The 21722-nt window shown below is 42.8% G+C and overlaps 1 protein-coding gene across 7 annotated transcripts in view; it reads left to right on the top strand.

Annotated features, from left to right (window-relative positions):
• The window catches only part of Hecw2 (HECT, C2 and WW domain containing E3 ubiquitin protein ligase 2), a 356226-nt gene that overhangs the window by 7710 nt on the left and 326794 nt on the right, over positions 1-21722 (top strand). For 5 of the 7 annotated variants that reach the window (XM_021247748.2, XM_021247747.2, XM_021247749.2 and 2 more), the window contains exons 2-3: positions 8485-8618; positions 15961-15997. The exons of 1 other annotated variant lie outside the window; for it this stretch is intronic. In XM_021247748.2, coding sequence (XP_021103407.1) covers positions 8533-8618; positions 15961-15997 — 123 coding nt within the window. In that variant the 5' untranslated portion in view covers positions 8485-8532. The remainder of the gene's footprint in view (positions 1-8484; positions 8619-15960; positions 15998-21722) is intronic. One more of the 7 variants, XM_087202670.1, reaches the window with a different exon arrangement.

The following is a 21722-nucleotide window of genomic DNA, read 5'->3' as shown; positions in this document are numbered from 1 at the left end:
GATCAAAATTCTTTCTGAGGATTTCCTATTTTTTTTATTAAAGACTAAATTCCTCAAGGGTGAGGACAGTTTATTTATCTCTGCAATCCAGTGAATGCCTCTTAAGCTGAAATGATTGAAAAGACCAAACAAAGTTAATTTTCTGCCTTGGAAATTCTTCTGCATGAATTCATTTTTCTCAGTGATTTTTAAAATTAACAGCTTTATTGAGATATAATTAACATATCATAGAATTCAGCAATTAAAGTGTATAATTCAGTAGTTTTTACTACATTCATGAAGTCCAGCAGTAAAGCTACTTCCAAACCTTTTCCTTACTCCCAAAAGAAATTGTGTACCAATTTGTTGCCTTACTCTCCATTCCTCCAAACGTCAACTATTTTGCTCTCCCTGTAGGTTTGTCTGTCTGGCCATTTTATAGAAATGAACTCATACAATATGCTTGTCTTGCGTAATTGGCCTCTTTCACTTAGCATGTTTCAACATGCTGTAGCATGTATCAGTACTTCACTCTTTATGGGCAAATAATATTTCACTGTATGGCTCTAACCTACTTTGCTTATCCATTCATCAGTTGATGGATATTGGAATGTTATTCCTTTTTGGCTGTCATAAATAATGCTGGTAAGAATGTTTGTAATGATTTTTTTTTTTTTTGCCGGGGATGAAATTTGGGACCTTGCACTTGTGAGGCAGGTGTCAGAACGACTGAGCTAAACCCCCAGCCCTGTAATGATGTTTTTGTATGAATATCTGTTTTCAATTCTGGGCATATACCTAGGAGTGGAATTACTGGGTCATATGTAACTACATTTATCATTTTGAGAACCTGTAAAACAATTTCCATAGTGAGTGCACCATTTTGTGTTCCAGTGGGCAATTCCATGAGGGTTCCAATTTCTCTACACAGTTACCAGCACCTCCTGTTTGGGTTTTTTTTTTTTTGCGCTATCCTAGTGGTTCTGAACTTATACAGTATTTTACTGTGGTTTTGATTTGCATATCTGAAATGACTAATGGTGAGCATCTTTTTATGTGCTTATTGGTCATTTGCATATCTTCTTTTCAGAAATATCTATTCAAATCATGTGCTTATTTTAAGAACAGGATTATTTGTCTATTTTTGAGTTGTAAAAGTTCTTTACATATTCTGGATACTAGACCTTTACGAGATATAGGACTTAAAAGTATTTTCTTCCATTTGTAGATTCTTTTCAGTTTTTTTGTTAGTGTCCTTTGAAGCACAAAGTTTGCAAATTTGATGAAGTCCAATTTATCTTTTTTTATGATTCCTTGTCCTTTTGGTATCGTATCTATTTTTGTTGATCTTGTCTGGTTCTACCCATTATGGGAAGTAGGGAATTGATGTCTCAGTTTTTGCTTCTATATTTTGCATTGCTGTTGTTAGGTGCATAATATGAGTATAATCATGGTTTCCTCTTGAATTTATCCTTTTATATCACAAAGTATCCTTTGTCTCTAGTAACAGATTTTGTTGTAAAGTCTATTTTGACTAATAATTGTATTGTCACTGTTTTTCATTACTGTGTGTGTGTAGTATTAGTTTTCTAGTTCTGCTATAACAGAGTACTACTGGAGACCCCTGCAGTTAGGTTCCAGTTTCCTGCCAGTATACAATGCAGGCCTGAGGAAAAAATACACTAAAAGACAGAACTAAGGGAGACAGACGGGGTGCCAGGACGACCAATGCGGGTGCAACTGACAAAGGTGATGGGTAGTCCCAGCCACTGATTTTTGTTGTTAATCAGTTGGAGTAAAGGCGAGCTATGTGCAAGGACATTCAATTGTGGAGTTTCTATGGAAATTGATGTAAACAAGCCTTATAAAAGACAAGACAAACCATTCTCAAATTAGGAACAGAATAGACAAAATATATGGTTGTAATAGAACATTGTCCTTCTAGTCTGAAGGTTTTAGTGTGGGAATGGAATTTGAATGCAAGCTACTCTGACCTCAGAATGTAGGCTTCTGCTGGACTCGCTTCTCGAAACAAACCAGTTATGGGCTGGGGATTTAGCTCAGTGGTTTTGCTGCCTGCTGCGCAAGCGCAAAGAATGGAGTTCGATCCCCAGTACCAAAACAAACAAACAAACAAAAAAAACCAAACCTTTACAGCTCTTATGGAGAAGAAAATTTCTGGAAATTCAAATTTGGTCATTCTGAAAGTACCCCCCTCCCCAATTTAAAAACTGCTTGCTACTATGGGGATGTTACATTTGTTTTATTAACAACTTTTGCATCTTTTATCTCTTTGTGTTTACCTGTTCTACAAGTACATACTTTTAATTTTTTAGACTCCACGTGCTATATGTTTTTTTTCTCCCCAGTACCGGGGATCAAACTCAGGACCTTGCGCTTGTGAGGCAGGCGTGGCACCACTGAGCTAAATCCCTGGCACTGCATTTTTTTTTTTTTTCTTTTTGTACTGGGTCTTGCTGTTTTGCCCAGGCTGGCGTCAAACTCCTAGGCTCAAATGATCCTTTTCTCCTTAGCTTTGCCAAGTAGCCACACTATAGGCCTGTGCCACCGTGCTCAGGAAAAAAGAAAATTACAGTGAATTACATGTCTTAGTTAGCTCTAGCTGCTCTAACAAAACAAAAACCACCATAAGTGGAGTGCTTAAATGGGTGGAAGTCTAAAAACAGGGTTCTTGGGCTGGGGATGTAGCTCAGTGGTTCTGCTGCCTGGCTCGCAAGCACAAGGTCCTGAGTTCGATCTCTGGTACAAAAAAACAAACAGAAAACCCCCACAAAACAGGGTTCTTAGGTTTGGGTTCTTGGTCAGGGCCATAGACAGCTGTCTTCTTGCTGTGTCCTTGTACAGGTAGGAAGGGAGTGGCTAAGCTCTCTGACCTCTTCTTATAAGGGGACCATTCCCATTTGGAGGGCTCTATCCTCATGACCTGATTACTGACCACAGGCCAAATACCCATACGCTGTACCATCACAGCTGGAGTGGAGTTTCAACATAGGAATTTTGGGGAGGCACATTTGGTTTTTTGCAACATGTAAAATTTTCCATCTTAACTATTTTTTGTTTCTTTGGTACTGGGGATCAAACTCGGGACCTTGCATTTGCAAGCCAGGCACCGGAACCACTGAGCTAAATCCCCGGCCCCCATCTTAACTATTTTTTGATATGCAATCCAGTAATGTTAAGTACATTCACGTTATGATGCAGCCAATCTCTAGAATTTCTTCTGTCTTGCAGGACTGGAACTCTCCATCCATTCAACAGAACACTGCAGCTTCCTCTCCCTCCAGCCCTGGCAGCTCCCACTGCACGTTCTCTGTGAATTTGAATATGAACTCATAAGTGGAGTTGTACAGCATTGTTGTTGTGACTTGCTTATTTCATTTGGCATAATGGTCTCACCCACACTGTATGACGTGTTTCCTTTTAAGACCGGAAATGATTCCACTGTGCATGGGCCGAACATTTGTCTTCCGTTCGTGCCTTGGTGCCCACTCCAGTGCTTCCGCCTTTTAGCTATTGTGAATAGCGTCCCTCCGAACATGAGTTACAAGCCTCCCTTTGAGCCTGTGCTTTTCAATCCTTTTGAGTATGTGATTGGTTTGTTTTTGCTTTGAATGGAAGCATCTACAGATAGATGCAACTTGGTAGTTTTTTTATAGGCTAGTGAACTCTAGTGATTTTCTTAAAATTTTACTGTGTAGTTAATTCTTTGAAAGAAAAATAATGTGACAAAATAAAAGTTTCCTCAGGGAAAAATGTGTCGTTTGGAAGAAGTACACAGAAGGCATTTCTCCCATGAGTTTTGGTGTGGATTTATCAAGAAGTTGACACTAGAGATAGTTTTTGTTTCTGTATGATTTCTTAGTTTTTTGTTTAGTGCTTTGGTAGGCTCTTCATTTCTTCATTGAATTTCACTCATACTTTTAGTCTCCTTTTTGTAGGAGGCAGGAGAGAGTGAAACTAAGTACTGATGAGTTTTTAAGTTGGCAGCACCAAAATGCTTTTAGGAGCTATCGTTTTATGTAATGAGACTACGAAAATAACTACCACATTATAGGGTATTTTAATTTAGATATGAGTGTCTTGAGGCCTTTCCCCCAGTTTTTAAAGACATGTACATACACAACTTTGTGTGGATGAAATTCTAATGGATCCTTAGCTAAATTTGAAAATGAAAAGACAAGAGAGAGTGAGTATAGCAAAATTTGCAAAACCTCCCATTAGAATAATTCAGTGATTCTAAAGGGTATGAGTTTGAAATGCTTTTTACTGTTTTATTTTTAGTACTATATTAAAATGACACTATAGTTTTCAGGATGGCTGTGATATATAGGATTAAAAAATTATCGTTTGCCAGATACAGTAGCACATGCCCGTAATTTAAGCTACTTGGGAGGCTGAAGCAGGAGGATCACACTGAGCAACTTAGCAAGCCCTTGACTCAACCTAAAATAACAACAGCAACAGCAACAGTAACATTAATAAGTCTGGGCCCAAGGCCCAAGCTAGGTGCCGTTTCCAGCCCTGGAAAATTTTTTTCTTCCAAGCTTGAAGACATACAACATTCCACCTTTTATATTTCCAAAATGGAGAAGACGTTAGTGCTTCCTGTTTAATTCCATTTAGGGAGGAATGGACTTAATCTAGAACGGATTTGTTGAGGCTTCCTCCATGGCCTTGTTGCCGTGTGAGGTAAAGGAGTCGTGAGAGCCGAGAATCTTAGTGACAGTGACCAGTTCCGCGTGACACCTGCCCCTCTGCCCTCCTCACCGCGAGGGGGTCCACAGGCCACAGGGCTGACCGCCAGGGGTGCCCTTTCTGGGCGGGAACTTCTGACTGGGCAGAGCCCCTGTTTCTGCTGTGTTTCGGTCGCGCGGGCGCGATCTAGGCCCGTCGGAGATGCTTTCAGGATTGTGTCTGCCCCATGATTGTCTTGAGGGTGAAGTGAAACATTGGAATTATTCATATTTTCTGGCATGTAACACATGCGTAATAAGTGTTAGCTTCTAACCACGAAGAGGTCCTGCGGACCGGAGTTCACCGTGGCTTTGCCGCTGTAGCGCTTGAAGAACCTTTACTAAGCAGGGTTCATTTCACTTCACGACGTGGCACTATTTTAAGCAGTAAAAGGTGCTGAGACTGTCGATGTTGTAGAACCCAAACATGTAGTTTTTAAAAAATTAAGCTTGTTTTCTTAAGAATTATTGATGGAATAATCTTTCATATTATTTCTTAGAATGGTTTTAATGTAGATCAAACATAAGTAGGTTTTGAGGTAAGTTGTCCATAGAGTAATTTGATTTCACTTGCAAAAATTTTAGTTAGATTTTTTTTTTTCCATTTAAAATGGGTCATCACTAGAAACAATTCATTTATTTGGCAAGCTAGTCCTAGCATGTAGGTCTGTGCAGCAGGGAGAATTCTAAAATGCCTGTGTAATTTTAAAAGTTGTTTGCTGCTGTTTGTCTGGGGAGGTCATAAAAACTGCAAAACCTCTTGCTAACTCCAAGAGAAATAAAAGCTTAAAGATATACCAAGGTAGAGAGAATTTGCTAATATTTTAAACTGTCTGGTTTGAAAGGAGGGACAGGAATCTAGTACTTGTGCTTTATATTGTCTTTGGTAGTTACAGTGAAACATTTAACTTGTCCACAATGGGGGTGTAATGCATATGTCTCACTGCCAGACAGCTTGAACCAGCGGTGGTGCATGCGTGACTGTCCCATTGGGTGGCTTTTTAATTAATATTATTAGTAAAAAATACCAATAAAAGTGATTGAATCTGGTTGTACCACCAGTGGTACAAGCTGCCCAATGAGGGGGCTTGCTTTATTTTTGAATAAAGAAAGATAACTTTGAGTTTTAGTTTCCTTGCTAATTTTAGCCCCTCAGCTGTGAAAGATCACTCATTGCAGGTTATGACAGCTGTTCTTATCAGAACCCAGTGTTTGGTCAAGAAATAAAAGATGACAAGTGACTAGGAAGTTACTAAGGGATTTTAGTCTGGAGAAGAGAGAACCTACATCTGCTGAAAATGTGCTTTGGAGGTAAGGATGCTGACCCTAAAGCCATTTGTTCACACTTCCTTTAATGACAGGGACATGAGAAAGACACAAGAACATGCTACATTTCCCCCTAAATTTAAAGCATGTTCTTTGTTGCATAAGAATTTTTTCTTGGGTTTGCTATTTTTTTTTTTTTTTGGACAAAATACTGAAAGATTCTGTGTGCCATCTGCTTTGTCGCAATCAATTTTAGATCAAAACCCTAAATTTAGATTGAGTCCTCATTAATTTAACCTGCAGCTTTTGATACTTTTTAAGATAAGCATTTCTGGAATAGCTGCTAGCTTATTTTGTGGGTGATAGATATAGTCTGGTTATTGGAGCCGCTGGGCTTCGAGTCTGTTAAATTGGCCTCTGATGTTAACTTGGGCGGGCTAAAGACGGCTTTGGATTCAGAAAAAACAGCGAAGCCCAGAAACAGAAATTACTACCAAAATTTTATTGCTGTGTGTTCTACACTATCTTGCTTATTAAACTTGATACTGTTTTATATTTGAATATATTTTTATTATGATCTGTATAAACTTGGAATATTGAGTGCATAGTTCAGAGATGATTGGAGTTGTTACCAACTCCAAGGTTAAAGTAATAATGGAAAGATTTATGTAGGAGGCGGGAGGATGAGGAACATGAAAACAATTTTTTTTTTGAGACAGTGTCTTGCTGAATTGCCCAGGCTGGACTAGAGTTTGCGATCCTCCTGCCTCAGCCTCCCAGAGTGCTGAAATTATAGGTGTGTGTCACAGTGCTCAGCTGAGGAACATAAACTTTTATAAAACAAATAAATCGTCAGTAAGCAAAACCATTAACGAATGTTTAGTTTTCTTCCCACCAGTCTTTCACTTTGAAAAGGAAGCACTCAGTACTCTTAGGTTGATCCATTGTTAACATCCTGTTACTTTTATTCTCTCTTTATGTACATTTTTTTCTGAACCTTTCAAAAATATGTTGTAGATGTTGTTAAGCATCATTCCTAAATACTTAAGAAGACATTCTTCTATCACCCTTAACACTATTGTTATTGTTATTATCGTTGTTGAATCTTTTCCTAATTAACCAGGATTCAATAATACCATCTCATATACATTTTTTTCCCAGTACCAGGAATTGAACTCAGGACCTTGTACTTGCCAGGCAGGTGCGGTGCCACTGAGCTACATCCCTGGCCCTGATACACATTTTATATTAAAAGTTATCCCACAACTTTTTTGATTCACCATGCAATGAAAGTTCATGCTTTGCATTTGATTGTCTCATAATCTCTTTTTAATCTAGAAGAATCCCTCTGCCTTTTATTTTGCTTTGTTTTCTGATGGCTGGAGAGTTACACCAGTGGTAGAATGTTCCACGCTCTGGATGTTGATCTGCCTTTGCCAGAGTTTTAGACTCAGGTTTAGCATTTCAGCAAGAAGACATCTGGGCGGCTACCACTCCCTTGAGGGGCTGTGAGGCCTGCTGGTCCTGCTGTTGGTGACTGTGAAGGCCATCACGCAGTGACCTGCCGGCCACTGTTGCTTGCCAGGGACATCTGCCCATGGGGATTCCGAGGTAGTCTATGGGATGGGGCTCGATATCACACCATACCCTGTTTCCTGAAAGTCTTTTCCAAGGTACTCTTAGGCTTTACGAGTGACTTTGACCTGAATTCTTTGCATTGGAGGGTGCAAAGGGATGATTTTCTAATTCTGTCATCCCTTTTCCATCTCATAAATGGCACTGTGCAAGAATTTCCCCCATGTCCCCTCATCCCATATTAATCTGGATTCTTGGATTTTTCAAATTAAATGTGCTCAGTCGGTTATCAGTGTTATACACACAGATGCACTGATTATCCACATCCAGCCAGCAGGTCCCTGTCAAGCCAGCTTCTATGTTCGTTACATGTAACTCCCTTAGTCTTCATGCACTTCCTTGTTTTCAGGAATAAATTTTTATGTGACTGAAAGTTAGAATAATTTTGTAATAAAGTGAATAAAGATAGCACAGACATTTCACACTATTAAATTATTTTCCTTTGGTCGTCAGTTGTTGGGTGGAAGGTGCTCTTTGCCCGTGGTTTCAGTGATGTATACATGACTGACTTATTGACGGTTATCAGCATATCAAGGGTCTGGCTCTTGGTGTGTTTCTCAAAGTGGGTGGGACCTTTTCTGGGTTGTATTTCGGAATAAAACTCCTGGTGCTGCCTCTGGCACCCTCGGAGGGCCCAGAAATGCAGAATGGCATGGATGCCTCGGGTGGAGAAAGCCCGGGGTGCTTCTGCTCTGTCTCCTTCTTCCCATGTACCGGGGAAGTATAGTTGTGAGGCCTGCGTTGACCAGTGCTTTCTGTCCGTTTCCTTGCCCAGATTTCAGTGAAAAAAACCCCTCTGCTTCTCTGCATCCAGTTGACCTATTTTTTATATTCCCCATCTCTCTTTCAGCGTTGTCATTGAAAACAGTTTAAGCCAATAACTCAGAAAAGGAAGAAGATGCCATTAATTTTCAGCACTAAGGCCTTCTCAGGAGTCGGTGCTGTGCTGTATACTGAATGGAAGCCCTCTTTCCCAAAGTTCAGGTACACGAGACTGCTTCTTTCTACCTTTACAGTAGATGTAAGAGTTTCAGTTTAGGACCCGTGACTTCTTCTTTTTTTTTTTTTTCCATTAAGTTTATTGGTACATTTTAGGTATACAATACAGTTGCAGTCATCATTGGATCTCGTACCTGTACCTGATGGATCTTGGTTCTTATTTTTTCCCCATTCCCCTGCCCTCCCTTCACCCCCTCCACCTTTCCCTATTTACAAAGACTTTGTTTCCATTTTTTCCTTTTCTTGTATTTTTTCTTTTCCCTTCTTTCCTTTTCCCTACCCCTCCTGCTTCCCCTATTCCTTTAGACCTTTTCTTCCTATTTCACAATATCAGTTATACATTTTGATCCTTATTTGCACTTTTAGTTTTTCACACCAGAGAAACTATTTGGTATTTTTACACTTGTGTGTCCTATTTATTTCACTTAAGAGTATGGCCTCAATGTGCATCCACTTAGCTATAAATGTCTCTAGTTTCTCATTCTTTATGGCTGAGTAGTACTCCATTTTACAAAAAACCCACATCTTCTTTATCCAGTCTCCAGTTGATGGGGATTTGGGCTGTTTCCAAGTTTTAGCTATTACAAACTATTACTATTATAAACATGGGTGTGCATATATCACTGTTGTATGATTCTTTTAATTCTTTTGGGAAGATCCCCACCAGGGGAATAGCTGGGTCAAATGGGACTTCCAGTCCTAGTTCTTTGAGGTATCTACGTACTGATTTCCTCAGTGGTTGCACCAGTCTACACTCCCACCCGCAGTAGAGTAGGGATCCTCTTTCCCCACAGCCCCACAGCATTTGTTATTGGTTGATTTCTTGATAGCAGCCATTCTTTCTGGAGTGAGGTGGAATCTCAGTGTTGTTTTCATCTGCATCTCTCCAGTGACCAGTGGTGTTGAACATTTTTTCATATGCTTATTTGCTGCTTTTACTTCTTTGTCTGAGAAGTGTCTGTTCATTTCCGATGCCCACTTTTGAATTTAGGACCTGTGACTTCTGGTGTTGTTTCTACTTTGGTAGAGGCTGGGAGGATTTAGGGGAAGGGAAGGGAAGGAATCTCGTACCAGGCCCACATTTATTCCATCAACTGATGTCTTTGGCTTTCATTTAACACCTGGCAATCTGTTCTGCACGTTATTACTTAAGGTGTGCGCTTCCTTCTTGGCCATGAGAGCCTTTTCAGAGACTGAGTCCCTTGCTGGAATCCATACCCTTTTCCTGCAGCCAGATGCTGGCTGTGCAGCTGGGTAGGGATGCTGGACCAAGAGGTCATCATGCAGCCTCCTGTGTGGGAGGTCATCCTGGCCCATCCGCCAAGAAGAGTTCTGCACAGTGCCTTTTGAGACCGCTGATTTACGAGACTACTTTTCTGTCACTTGTTTCTAGAAAGGAGAAGTCATGTCACTGAGCCACACAGTCAAAAACAAATTAACAGGCAGTAGGGAATTTCTGAGCCATCAGGTGGGAATGGCAGCGAGGACTTCGAAGCACGTCACCCGGGTTCGATTTGGAATGCAGACTCAGGCCAGCTCCAGCCTGGCGAGTCAGAGCCTTCACGGTGACACCTTCTCCAAGGGTTCGGATGCAGATTAGGTTTCAGAAGCCCTGCAAAGAATCTTCACCAGAGTGTCGCCTCTGCAGGGCAGCCATTGAGATGCAGCCTCATTTTGTGGGGCAGCAGCAGATACTGAAGAGCGCACTTAGAAAATCTTTTCCGAGTGAAAGGACTTCAGATCTGTCTTGTGAACCGCTGGCTCCATGCAGCTGTTAGCTATTGAGATTTACACACTCTCCCTTCTGAGAAGATTGAAGATGTTTTCAAATACCAAGAGCGCCATGTTCAGAAAGATATTTTGGGTCATGTTCTCAGGCCTTGGTGTACACCCTTTGCGTGTGACACTAGCTGGTTCTGTCCTTGGACTTAGGCGTCAGTGTGCAAGGAGCAGGCGAGGAAGCCAGGCTGAGGCCTTGCCTCTGTGGTTGGCACGGTGACCGCGTGTCCCCGGGGCACGGGGCGGGGCGCGGGCTCTTGGGTCCCCGGGCTTAGGGGTGGGTGGCGCAGGTTTGCTGCGAAGCCGAGTGTGCTCGGCCCTCCCACCGGCCCGGCTTGCGATGTTGCTGGCAGCTAGGAGAATCGGTTCCCAGCTGTCCAGAGACTGCCTAGGTCTGGGTGACGCCGAAGGAGTGGGGCCTCCCTCTGCTACCGCCCCGGGTTGGGGTTGGGAGGGAGCGCGGCCGGCCGCGGGTGCCGCTCGGTGCGGCCTGCTGGGCCCCCTGGACCCGGGCAGGGCCTTCGGTGCCGGAAGGAGGCCCAGCCTGTGCTCTGCTGCGCTGCTCCCGTATTGAGCTCTTGTAGCAGTTCCTGAGTTCTGCACCACGTAGCTGTGCAGACAGCGCTGTTTCCCACCTTCCAGGCGTGTTGAGAGGCCAGGGCAGGGCGCAGAGCGGAGTCCACGGAGCGGGCCCGCCGTGCCGGGCAGCGACTCCTTCCCCTCGGGCTCCTGCCCGCCCGCCCGGGTCTGTCCCGGTGACCGTTCCCGGGGTGGGTGCGCGTCCGCTCTGCCGAGAGCGGCGGGACGTCCGGGCTCCCTGGGCGCGCAGGGCGGCCATGGGACCGGTTCTCCCCGGGCAGAAGGCGCGGCTGCCGCCCAGGGCTCCGCGGGTAAGGGCGTTCCCTGAAAGCGCGGTGCCAGGCTCTCGAATTCAGGATCCGCCCTTGGCTAACTACACGGCGAGGCACCTGGACTCTTCGGTCATAGCCGCTTCTGGTCTCTTCCTGCCTTCGCTGAATCTGAACCCAGAGCCCACACCTGAACTTGGAAGCTCTGTTTTAGATCTAAATATTGTGCCTGGTTATTTTTACCTTTGCGTGTTTGCTATTTGGGAAAGAGTTAGAAAAATAACCTTAATCAGATGTAAGAAAATTACTAGGTGTGACTAAATCACCTATTCATCTTTAAAACAGGAATAATGATAGTACCTACTTCATAGGATTAGTATCCACCTCATAGGATTAATGAAGTAATACATGTAAAATGTCTAGTATAGGGCTTTGCACAAGATAAGCACATTTTTAATTGATTATTTTTTTTGAGACAGGGTCTCGCTTTGTAGCCCAGGCTGACCTTGAACTGGTGGTGATCCTCCTGCCTCAGCCTCCCAAGTGCTGGGATGACAGGCGTGTACCACCTTGCCCCACCATAAGCACATTTCATAATTGTGTTAGGTATTATTAATGTTTTACTATTAGTCTCTAATTATACAACAAATATTCATTGTGGAAAATGTAAAATAAAACAATGAATGTAAAAATCATCATGAACTTTCCACCTACTGATAGCAAATGTGACTTTTTTTTTTAGGTACTGGGGATCAAACTTGGTCCTTGTGCTTGTGCAGCAGGGGGCGAAACCACTGAGCTAAATCCCCGGCCCAAATGTGACTCTTTTAGTACATCTTGACAGTCTTATTTCTGTTTTCCTGAACACATATGCTTTATGTAGGGAAATAAAAATTATACTAGTTTGAAACCCTTTTTTCACTAAAATGTGTCTCTTGTATTGTTAGATATTTGTGCTTTTTTCAGCCTTTTTAATTTATTTTTCTATAAGTAAGTCTGTAGTGAAGTCTTTTCTTCTTGGGCTAAGTTCCTGAAAGAGAAATTGCTGGGTCAAAGGGTATATAGATAGACTTTTGTATATGTTGCAAAACTGGCATTCAGAAAAATTCTACAGATTTGGATTTCTGTAGAATTCATGTTGGTGCTCACTTTATAACACTGGGCATTATAATTTTCTACAGTTATCAATTTCATAGGTAAAAATATTAAAGTTTTATTTTCTGAACTTTTCATGTTTGAAAGCTATGTTCTTCTAAGACTGCTTGTCTGTGTCCTTTCTATGGTTTTCGAGAGTTTTTGATTTGTAAAATGCTCTATTTTTTAAGGCTGTCAGCTCTTAATCAGGGATATTGCAAATATTCTTTTCAGTTTTTAATTTCTTTTAAATTTCTGGATATTAGAGATTGACAGAGATTTTTGTTTTTTAATTGTCAGATTTATAGTTTTAACCTTATAGTTTCTGCCTAGTATGGCTATTTCCGCTCCAAGATTGTGTGATCATCTGATTTTAGTTCATTTTTTCAGCCATCTACTTTAATCCCTCAGATATCAATTGGGTGCCTGTATATGGTAGTGCTAAGTCAATTGTGAGACAATAGAAATTATCCTACCCCTTTGGGGCTTCAGTCTGGTAGAAAATAGACCTTAATGAGGTCATTGTGCTACATGAAATAAGTCTGACATAGAAAATCAGTACTTTATGATTGCACTGGTAAGTGGAATCTGAAAACGTTAAACTCAGAAACAGAGCAGAAGGGCGCTTCGTGGGGTCGGCGGGTGATGCTGTGGTGACACTGGTGGTCTTAGGGTTAGTAGAAGCTTTCAGTTATAAGATGAGTAAGTCCTGGAGACTTAACATACAGCATCGTGGCCCAAGTGCGACAACAGCGTATTGTGTACTAGAAATTTCCTAAGAGAGTAGGCTGTAAGCATTCTTATCATCAAAAACATGGTGACTGTAGGAGAGGGACACGTTAGCTTGATTGTGATGATCATTTCACATTGTATACATACGTCAAAATGTCACACACCTTAAATATGTGCAGTCTTCCCTTGTCAGTTATACCTCAGTAATTCTGGGGAAAAAGAAAACAGGCCGTAATTTGTTTTATACTCACGTATAAAATCAAAACTGTGCTAAGCGTTCTGAAGGAGGGGGAAACGGTGACCTAAAAATAAATACTCACCTGTTTGGGGAGGTCTAGGAAGTGACCTGGAACTCAAAGCTGAGGAAACTGTGGTTAAATCACAGTAGGGATGGTGAGTGGAGAGCGTTTCGGGCCCTGTCAGAAGCCATGGTGGCAGAAGCGTAGGCCTCAGGAGGAAGCAGGATGAGGTCAAGATCATGACTGGAGGGGAATTTTGATGGCAGTCTAAGGGGCACTTGCAGGTCTTCTACAGATTTTGATCTTACTAATGTTGTTTCAGATGTGTATTCAAAGTAGATGATGTGATGAAAACTTTAACTTTTAAATTCTTTTGGAGTTCATTTGATCAGTGACTGTAGAAAAGAGGCCCCCACGAGCTGCTGTCCCTTCTGCCCTGAGAGGCAGTGAGAACGTGCTTTCTGTAAGACAGAGAGGCACTAACCAGGCGGCGGACCTGCCTCTGCCCCTGTCCTGGGCTTCCCAGCCTCCAGGACGCTGAGAAATACATTTCTGTTGTTTATTAGCTACTCAGTTTGTGGTATTTTGTAATCGCTGCTCCAACACCGGCTGGCTTTTCCTCTTAACTTAGCCTTGCATGAGGAAAATCTGTTCATTTGTAATGTAGGCTGTATGTGTCTTTTTTCTTGGAGTCCTGATTCTGGGTGACCTTGTAGGTCTCACAGCCCCTTTGGCCTTTTATGCAAGAGGGCAGAGCACTGGGCACAGCCTCACCAGCCCTGGGCCCCAGGTCCTCACTGGCTGCGGTCTGTTGTCCTCGGCAGGGCGTCTCCGGTCCCTCCTCCTGGCTATTTCCCATGAAGCTGGGAAAACACTACAGGTAATTTCCAAGCCAACAGTTTTGTCCACAACAGAGCTTACTGCTCATTGTTTTTCTTGGTTAAACTTCTCCAATATCAACTTAACGTTTGTGGATCAGTGTGTCCCTAATCCCATTGCTTGCTGGGGAGCAAAGGTGGTAAAAATTAAAGTAGCATTGGTACCAGAAGAGAAGTATTGACTCGAGGAGAAATCCCAGGTGATTTATTGGAAAAGCAGTTTGCTTCCTGTGATGCGCAAGACGCAAACTCCAGGAGGTGAGGCCCGTGCTGTGGAGCGGAGGAGGGAATTCTCCCATTTCGCTGCCCTCCTTGTCCTTGGCTTAGGTCTCAGGGTTTAGGGGAGCTTTAGTTGGCAGAAATTTCTTCAGTTTGTTGTTGGGCCATGGATCCCTTTGCCAAGTTCCAGGACTGTGAAAATGTCAATGAGATAATGTGCCAGTGGGCTCAGGTCAGTTACTTGTTTTTTGTATCATTATTCAGAATTCCTTTAAAAATGTTCCTCTGCCCCATCTGAGATGTCTTGGAGTTGCCCTCCCCAGTGCACAGCTGCTTGGCTTTTGTGCTTCATGGTACCGGGTCATTCTGTTGGAGTGAGGTTTGCCTGGCAGTGATGCTGTCGTCAGAATACATTATGAGGCTTGTGTGGAATGGGTATTGGTACTCAAACTCACGTAGTGTGTGGGCATCATTTTGGTTGACTATAAAGCCCTAAAAAAGCACCCTTTGGACTAGTGAGCTGTCAGCCTGAAGACTTCTCCAGACAGTTGTTTGCAAAGCAGACTTTAAATGCAAATGTTCCTACACCAACAATTTGCTGCAATTTTCTACCATGTTTTCTTGGTCACTGCTTCATCCTGCTAAAGATCCTGGTGTCAGTTGAACAGTGCCTAGAAGTATAATTTTGTTGAAGGGTGAAATGCAAACACCCATTACCATTTGTGATGCTCTATTTACTGGGTTGCTTATTTTCTCTATGCCTTCTCAGGAGTTTGTAAGCAGTGGCCTGTGTGTCTTATGCTTCACGGTGCGCCCAGAGTCTAGTGCAGAATTTGGGGCTTCACGTGTATTTATTGAATGAATAAATGAACTTGAAACCACCCTAGACCTTCAGGTTTTTGGCCTTTGTTTGTGAACCTGCAGCTTTGATTAAGTAGGTTCTAAAGCCTACAGCAAATTATTGGATGTAATCCACACCATTTGGCAGAATCTGAACAAAATGGTGTTTGGGAAAAGAATAATTATATGTGAAATGCATTTTCTCATGATTGGCAAGATCTATTACTAGCTTCTAGTTTATCTGAATTTTTTTTTTGGTACCGGGGATCAAACTTGGATCCTTGTCACTTGTGCAGCAGATGGCAAAACCACTGAGCTAAATCCCCGGCCCTAGTTTATCTGAATTTGATTCCTAGAAAGTAGTGACTGGGAAGCACAAAAGCCTAAGAAAGGATAGGATTTTCTTCCCTTTGGCCTTGCCTACCTAGCTCTTCAGGCATCTGGGGCCTGACTAACTCCCCTCTGGGACCTGAACCAAGCTAGATTATGAAACATTTTGGTAAGGTGGGATAGGGATTTAGAGCTTTTTTGGTTCTAGGGTTATGCAGACAGAATCCTAGATTCTTCGTTTTGAGTCTGGATCTGAAAGTCCTTTTCTCCTGACCTGGAAAGAGGACAGATCCACTCCATTCTGGTCTCTCCTCTCTCCACTCTCTAGGAAGAAGCGAGTGGTGGAGACCCTCGGTCAGAGGAAGGTGAGTGAGCCTTGGCCCAGGTACAGGGGCAGACACCATGGGAGCAGGGAGGGGGAGGCAGGAGGGGCTTCCTCTGCGGAGAAGCGTGATCCCACCAGGAGCTGGGCTGGTGACAGGCCTGTTTTGTATTGTCCCCTGCCCTGCATCTCGTCATTTAGTAGTTGGGCTTCTCTGCTGATGGACTCTGTTTCTCTGAAGTTGGAGGTTAGGGACAGACAGAGGCTGCCTGGGAATTTCGAGGAGAGTAGAGAAGGTAAGAGATAGCTGCCATGAAAGTGGGCCAGAAAGCTGCCTGGAGAAGTCTGGAAGGGTTTCCAGACAGCTAAGGTCCTGAGGGTCACTTTGTGGAGAACGTAAATGTGTCCAGCAAAGACCTAATGCTGGTCTGCATTGCATCCAGCAAGAAGCCTTCTTTGACCGTAAGTTCTTAAGTTTGATTTGTATCATAAATGTGTCCCCATTACTTTTTTCTTTCTTTTTTTTATTCAATTAAGTTTATTCCTTCATTTTAGGTATACATTATGATCACATTCATCACTGGGAACTTGTACCTGTACAGGATGTATCTTGGTTCTTATTTTTTCCCCATTCCCCTGCCCTCCCTTCACCCCCTCCACCCTTCCCTATTTACAAAAGCTTTGTTTCCATTTTTTTTCTTTTTTCATATTTTTTCTTTCCTCTACCCTCCTCCCTACTTCCCTTTCCCCTTTGAACCTTTTCTTCCTATTCCACAGTATCTGTTATACATTTTGGTCCCCATTTACACTTTCAGTTTCTCACACCAGAGAAACAATTCGGTATTTACACATGTCTGTCCTATTTATTTCCCTTAAGAGTATCGCTTCAGTGTGCATCCATTTAGCTATAAATGACTCTAGTTTATCATTTTTTATGGCTGAGTAGTACTCCATTTTATAAAACCCCACATCTTCCTTATTCAGTCCCCAGTTGATGGGCAGTTGGACTGTTTCCAAGATTTAGCTATTACAAACTGTGCTGCTGTAAATATGATGTCCCCATAACTTTCACGTCAACTGCACCATGCCTAATAATTCTTTTTATCATTTTGGGTTGAAACATCAGCTTCTTGCATCTGTGTTGTCAAGGACAGACAATGCTCATTCTCACTTTATCCATAGGCTGGGGGTGTGGGAGTGGGGGCAGCGCCTTCTCCTGCAAGGCTCTGGGCATTGTTTGAATTGTGTGAGAGAGGAAGAAAGGGCTGGGAGGTGGCTTGGGGGAGCATGTTCTCATGCATGCTGAGGGCAGGACTGTCAGGGAAGAGTGACAAGCAGCAAGAAGAAGTGCTAGGAAAAGAAAATCCAGAATGAGAAGTGCTGGATGTGATGAGAAGTCACTGGTGACCTTGGCTGGTGGGGAGTTTGGATCCTGAAGTAAGATTGCAGAGCCTGGGAGGGAGGGAGAGGGAGGGGAGGGAAGCAGATGAAAGTACTAGGCTCTGTTGTGTACATGCGCAAGTCCCCTGATGAGTGTAATAAGTAATAACCATTGTGTACTGCAAACACAGACTAATAAAAATAAAAAAAAACAGTGCATGATTAAGCATTGTTCTTTTCCCTCAAAATTTAGTTTCCAACGCATACTGACTCTTTGTAATTGGGGAAGATTTATTGTACACCAAAGTTTCCAAGAAAAATGTTTACCACTTAAACAAAATTGTCAGCTATGCTATTTAGATGACTTAAATTGTAGAGATGCAGATCTTTCATATACGTATGGAAGCATGTTAAACCCAGGCATCTCTGTGCTTTGAATTATCATCTGGAATAGTTTTGGCATAAACAAGCCAACTTTGCCAAGTCCTGTCTAACAGATATTAGTCTTTCTACTCCTAGAATGCAGTGATTCAAAAATTTTTGTGTTTTCCATAGTCTGTCACTTTTTAATGTCAGGTTGACAAGTTCTTTCTTTTTTGGTATTTTTAAGGTCTCATGCAAATGTTCCTGAAAAATGGTAGCTAATTATACTATTTCTTTTGACCTGACTTTCCTCTGGCACGGTCCCTGGCTACAGGTTATTGTGTTTCTTCCTAATAAAATGAGGTAGGCGTGGCTCTCACTTGTTTTCATTTCATTTTATTTCTTTGGTCCCAGAGGTATTGTGTTTCTTTGGCTCCTTTTTAACTTACCTGCAGAGCTGTTTACGTGGTTGGTTGTGCAGGCAACTGGAGGAACATTTTGATTTTATTTAATTTCCTAGTTGTCTCGGAGACAGTGGAATATTTGCTGGGGGAAAAATGCTTAAATTTCTTCCTAATTAGAAGTTTGAAGGTTTAGTATTATTTGTGTACATGCTAGCAATAAGGCATGGAAGGTATAAAATCTTCATTGATCTTATTAGAAATTCCTTTTTTTTTGGTACCAGGGATCGAACTCAGGTCCTTGCACTTGCGCAGCAAGCGGCAAAACCATTGAGCTAAATCCCCGGCTAGAAATTCTTTTTAGTCATTGATCTTGCTTGTAACTCAGCATGTGTTTGGTCGTAAGGTGTAGCGAATTGTCAAGGCAGAAGATGAGCATTGGTGGTTCTCGGGGGTCAGACTCCCCAAAGAGATTTTTAAAATAGATGTTAAATAAATTTCTGTGCATTCACATAATGGGATTCTATTTTGCCATTAAAAATTAGGTTGTAAAGAAAAAAGTATCGCCACAAGCTGTCTCTGCAATGCGTACCTGGTTCTGAGGCTTGAACCCAGGGCCTTGTGGGTGCTAATCATGCGCTCCCACTGAGCTCCGCCCTGTCTCCTGCAGTATATTTTAAATATCACGAGGAGAGTCAGAAAGTAGTGTTTATATCATGATTTCATTTTTGTATTTGATTCCATACCCATTTATTTGCTTATTTGTGAGCAAAAAAGAAAAGTCTAAAAATATATGTCAAAATGTCAAGAGTGGTTATCTCTGAGCGTTAGAAATAAGAGGGCAGGGCCGGGGCTTTAGCTCAGTGGTGCCGCGCCTGCCTTGATCCCTGGTACCAAAAAAAAAAGAAAAAAAATAAAAGAAATAAGAGGGGCTTTTCTGTTAAGATTTATAGTCTGAACATTAATAGTGATTTTGAAAGAAAAAGCTGATTTTTTATCAAAGAACTTTCAATGAAAATTTCCTGTCTGTAGTGACGTCTTGATTCTTTTTTGACTGAGCTCTTTTGTTCTTCATAGAGAAACATCTGGAGGGCGGAGAAAAGAACTTTCCAACTTCAGTTCAGTTTAGGGGAGGTCACGTTACTGTCTGGACTTGGATTTAAGTTGGGATCAGAAACAAACTGATCCTCGGGACAGACGGGGGATGAAGTCTGGGTGGAGGAACCATGACCAACGCTTAGAGTATGGTATGAGGATGGCAGTCCGGTTGGTGCCCTCGGCGCGGCCAGGGCAGTGACCAGTAGACGAGTTAACCGAAGTAGTGTCCACCCTGCTGGGGTCGCAGACTGAAGCACAGTTCACGACGACGGGTGGGCAAAGCCCGAGGGTCCAGCAGATCCCAAGTTGGACTGACAAAGAGCAAATCTGTGGTCGCTGAAGATCCAGCAAGAACAGGGCGAGTGTTGGAGGCCAGTGAAGCTCAGCAGGTGACCTGGTCATCTCCAAGTGCCCATGCTCACTAGTGAAGCCTGTTAGGCAGACACTGAGGAGTGCTGTTCCCCCAGTCACAGGGTCACGTCCTCTTTCATGTCACCCCGTAGCCCACACACAGGTACCGTTTAGGTACGTGGATGCAATCCCTGCAGGAATTTGTTACACACATCTTGATTGAAAGAAACTCTAACTAATGTTGCAATGTAATTTAGCTCACATTCAGTTAAAAAACAGGCAAAAGGAAAGCTCGTTGTCTGGGATGCATTTAAGAGTGGCAAAGCTATGAAGGAAGGGAAGGAGGTCATTTCCTTGTTCCTTCTGAGGAAGGGGAGGGGCCTAGGGAGGGGCTCAGGGACTCCAGGTGTGGGCAGGGAGAGCCTGATGGCAGTTCCTGGGCTGCTGTCTTCAGAGCTTCTCATCACACTGTAGCTTTACACCTCGGGCACTTCTGCTGTTAGTTGTATTCCCATTGAGGTGCTGCAGAAGGAAGCAGTCATGGACACGGTGAGTATGCGCTGGTCTGAGAGTCCAGGGCTTCTGAGCTCCATGAGGGCCACAGAGGATCCCAGTGAAACTGACTCGGGAAAGCCCTAACCCTTGGCTGAAGATGTGGCCTTGTTTGGAGTTAGGGCCTTTCCAGAGGTGACCAAGTTAAGGTGAGGTCATGGAGGTGGCCCTGATCCAGAGAGACACAAACAGGGAGGTGGAGGTGAAAAGGCACGTGACAGATGGCCTGCATGTGTTGAGGGGACAGGCCTGGAACGGGAGGAGCAGCCCACCAGCACCCTGACTGAACTGAGTCTCCAGAGCTCGACACTGTAGACTTCTGTTGTTAGGCCATGCGGTCCTAACAAAGTCACACAGTTGTCTTCTGTACTTATGATGACCTGTTTCGGGGGCTTTTAAACTAGAGCAGAGACAGCTACTTCTCCCCTGAGATTTAGGGATCACTAAGTAAGGTGACTGAAGAAGGCTGGGAGTAGCGCTGTGGCCTGTTCTCAGGTCACCCAGCTTTTGTTTAATGTAATAGTTATCTAATTATTTTTCAGAGCTGAGCTTTCTTTCCTTTTCTTCTTTTGTAAACCTTTGTTCTGTGTAAGACTTCATAGAGTATTTTTTATTGGTGTTATTTAAGGAATGGATTCTGTTTCTAAATTAAAATCACTCGTGCTGTGATGACCTCATTCAGGTTTCCTCAGGTGTTGAGGACCGCACAGGAAAGATCTTCAGGGGATGCATCACACACAATTCCACTCATCTGCTCCTCCCTGCTGGGGCAGAGAGTTTCTTGCTGCCTTTGACTTGAGGCACAATCATGTGGTAAAATCCAGCCAATGGGAAAGATTGCACCCTCTGTTTCTCTTTCCTCTTTTCTGCTGAGTGGGACACGATAGGAGTTGGCACAGCCCTCTGGGGCTAGAAGTGGAAGCCCTTCCAGCCTGTGGTGCTAACTTTTGGACCATTAAATATAAAACATAAATGTTCTTGCTCAAGCGACTTGAGCTTTCAGCTCCTGTGTGTAGCACCTCAGTCTACCCGCCCCCCCCCCGCCAACCAGCGCACCCCAGTAGTTAGAGGTAGGTGAGGACTATTGGTCTCCCACAAATGCCTTCACCCTGCCATTAAAATAAAGGTTTCTTGTACGTTGGCACAAAAATGTGCTACAACTTGTTGTATAACTTTGCTAGAATGTCTGTCTCTGGTCTTTTAGATGTTCCTCACTTTGATTTGATTGGGGCAAATACAACTTTTTTTGTAGATGCAGAATTCAGTTAAATTTACAGTTGGCATTGAACAACTAGAGTCTGTGACCCATTGATTGTTCAAGAGTACACTATTCAGTCTCCGTGAGAATTTGTGTAGTTTCTATGGTATTTTCTGTTGATTTCTAGTTTCAGTCTGTTGTGATAAGATACACGAGGTTAGTTCGGTTCTTTTGTATTAATTGAGATGGGCTTTGTGGTCTAAAATATGGTCTATTTTGGAGAAAGTTGTAGGGCTATTGAAAAGAACATGTATTCTGCTGTTGTTGGATGAAACACTGTAGATATCTGTTAACTCCACTTAATAGTGTAGTTTAACTCTGCTGTTGTTGATTTTTTTGGTTTGGTTGACCTGTTGGTGAGAGTT

Source organism: Heterocephalus glaber, unplaced genomic scaffold (genome assembly GCF_053883595.1).
Source record: "Heterocephalus glaber isolate CG9 unplaced genomic scaffold, H.glaber_assembly_v1.0 deba00001779, whole genome shotgun sequence".
NCBI lineage: Eukaryota > Metazoa > Chordata > Mammalia > Rodentia > Bathyergidae > Heterocephalus > Heterocephalus glaber.
This window is presented reverse-complemented; position numbering and strand designations above follow the sequence as displayed.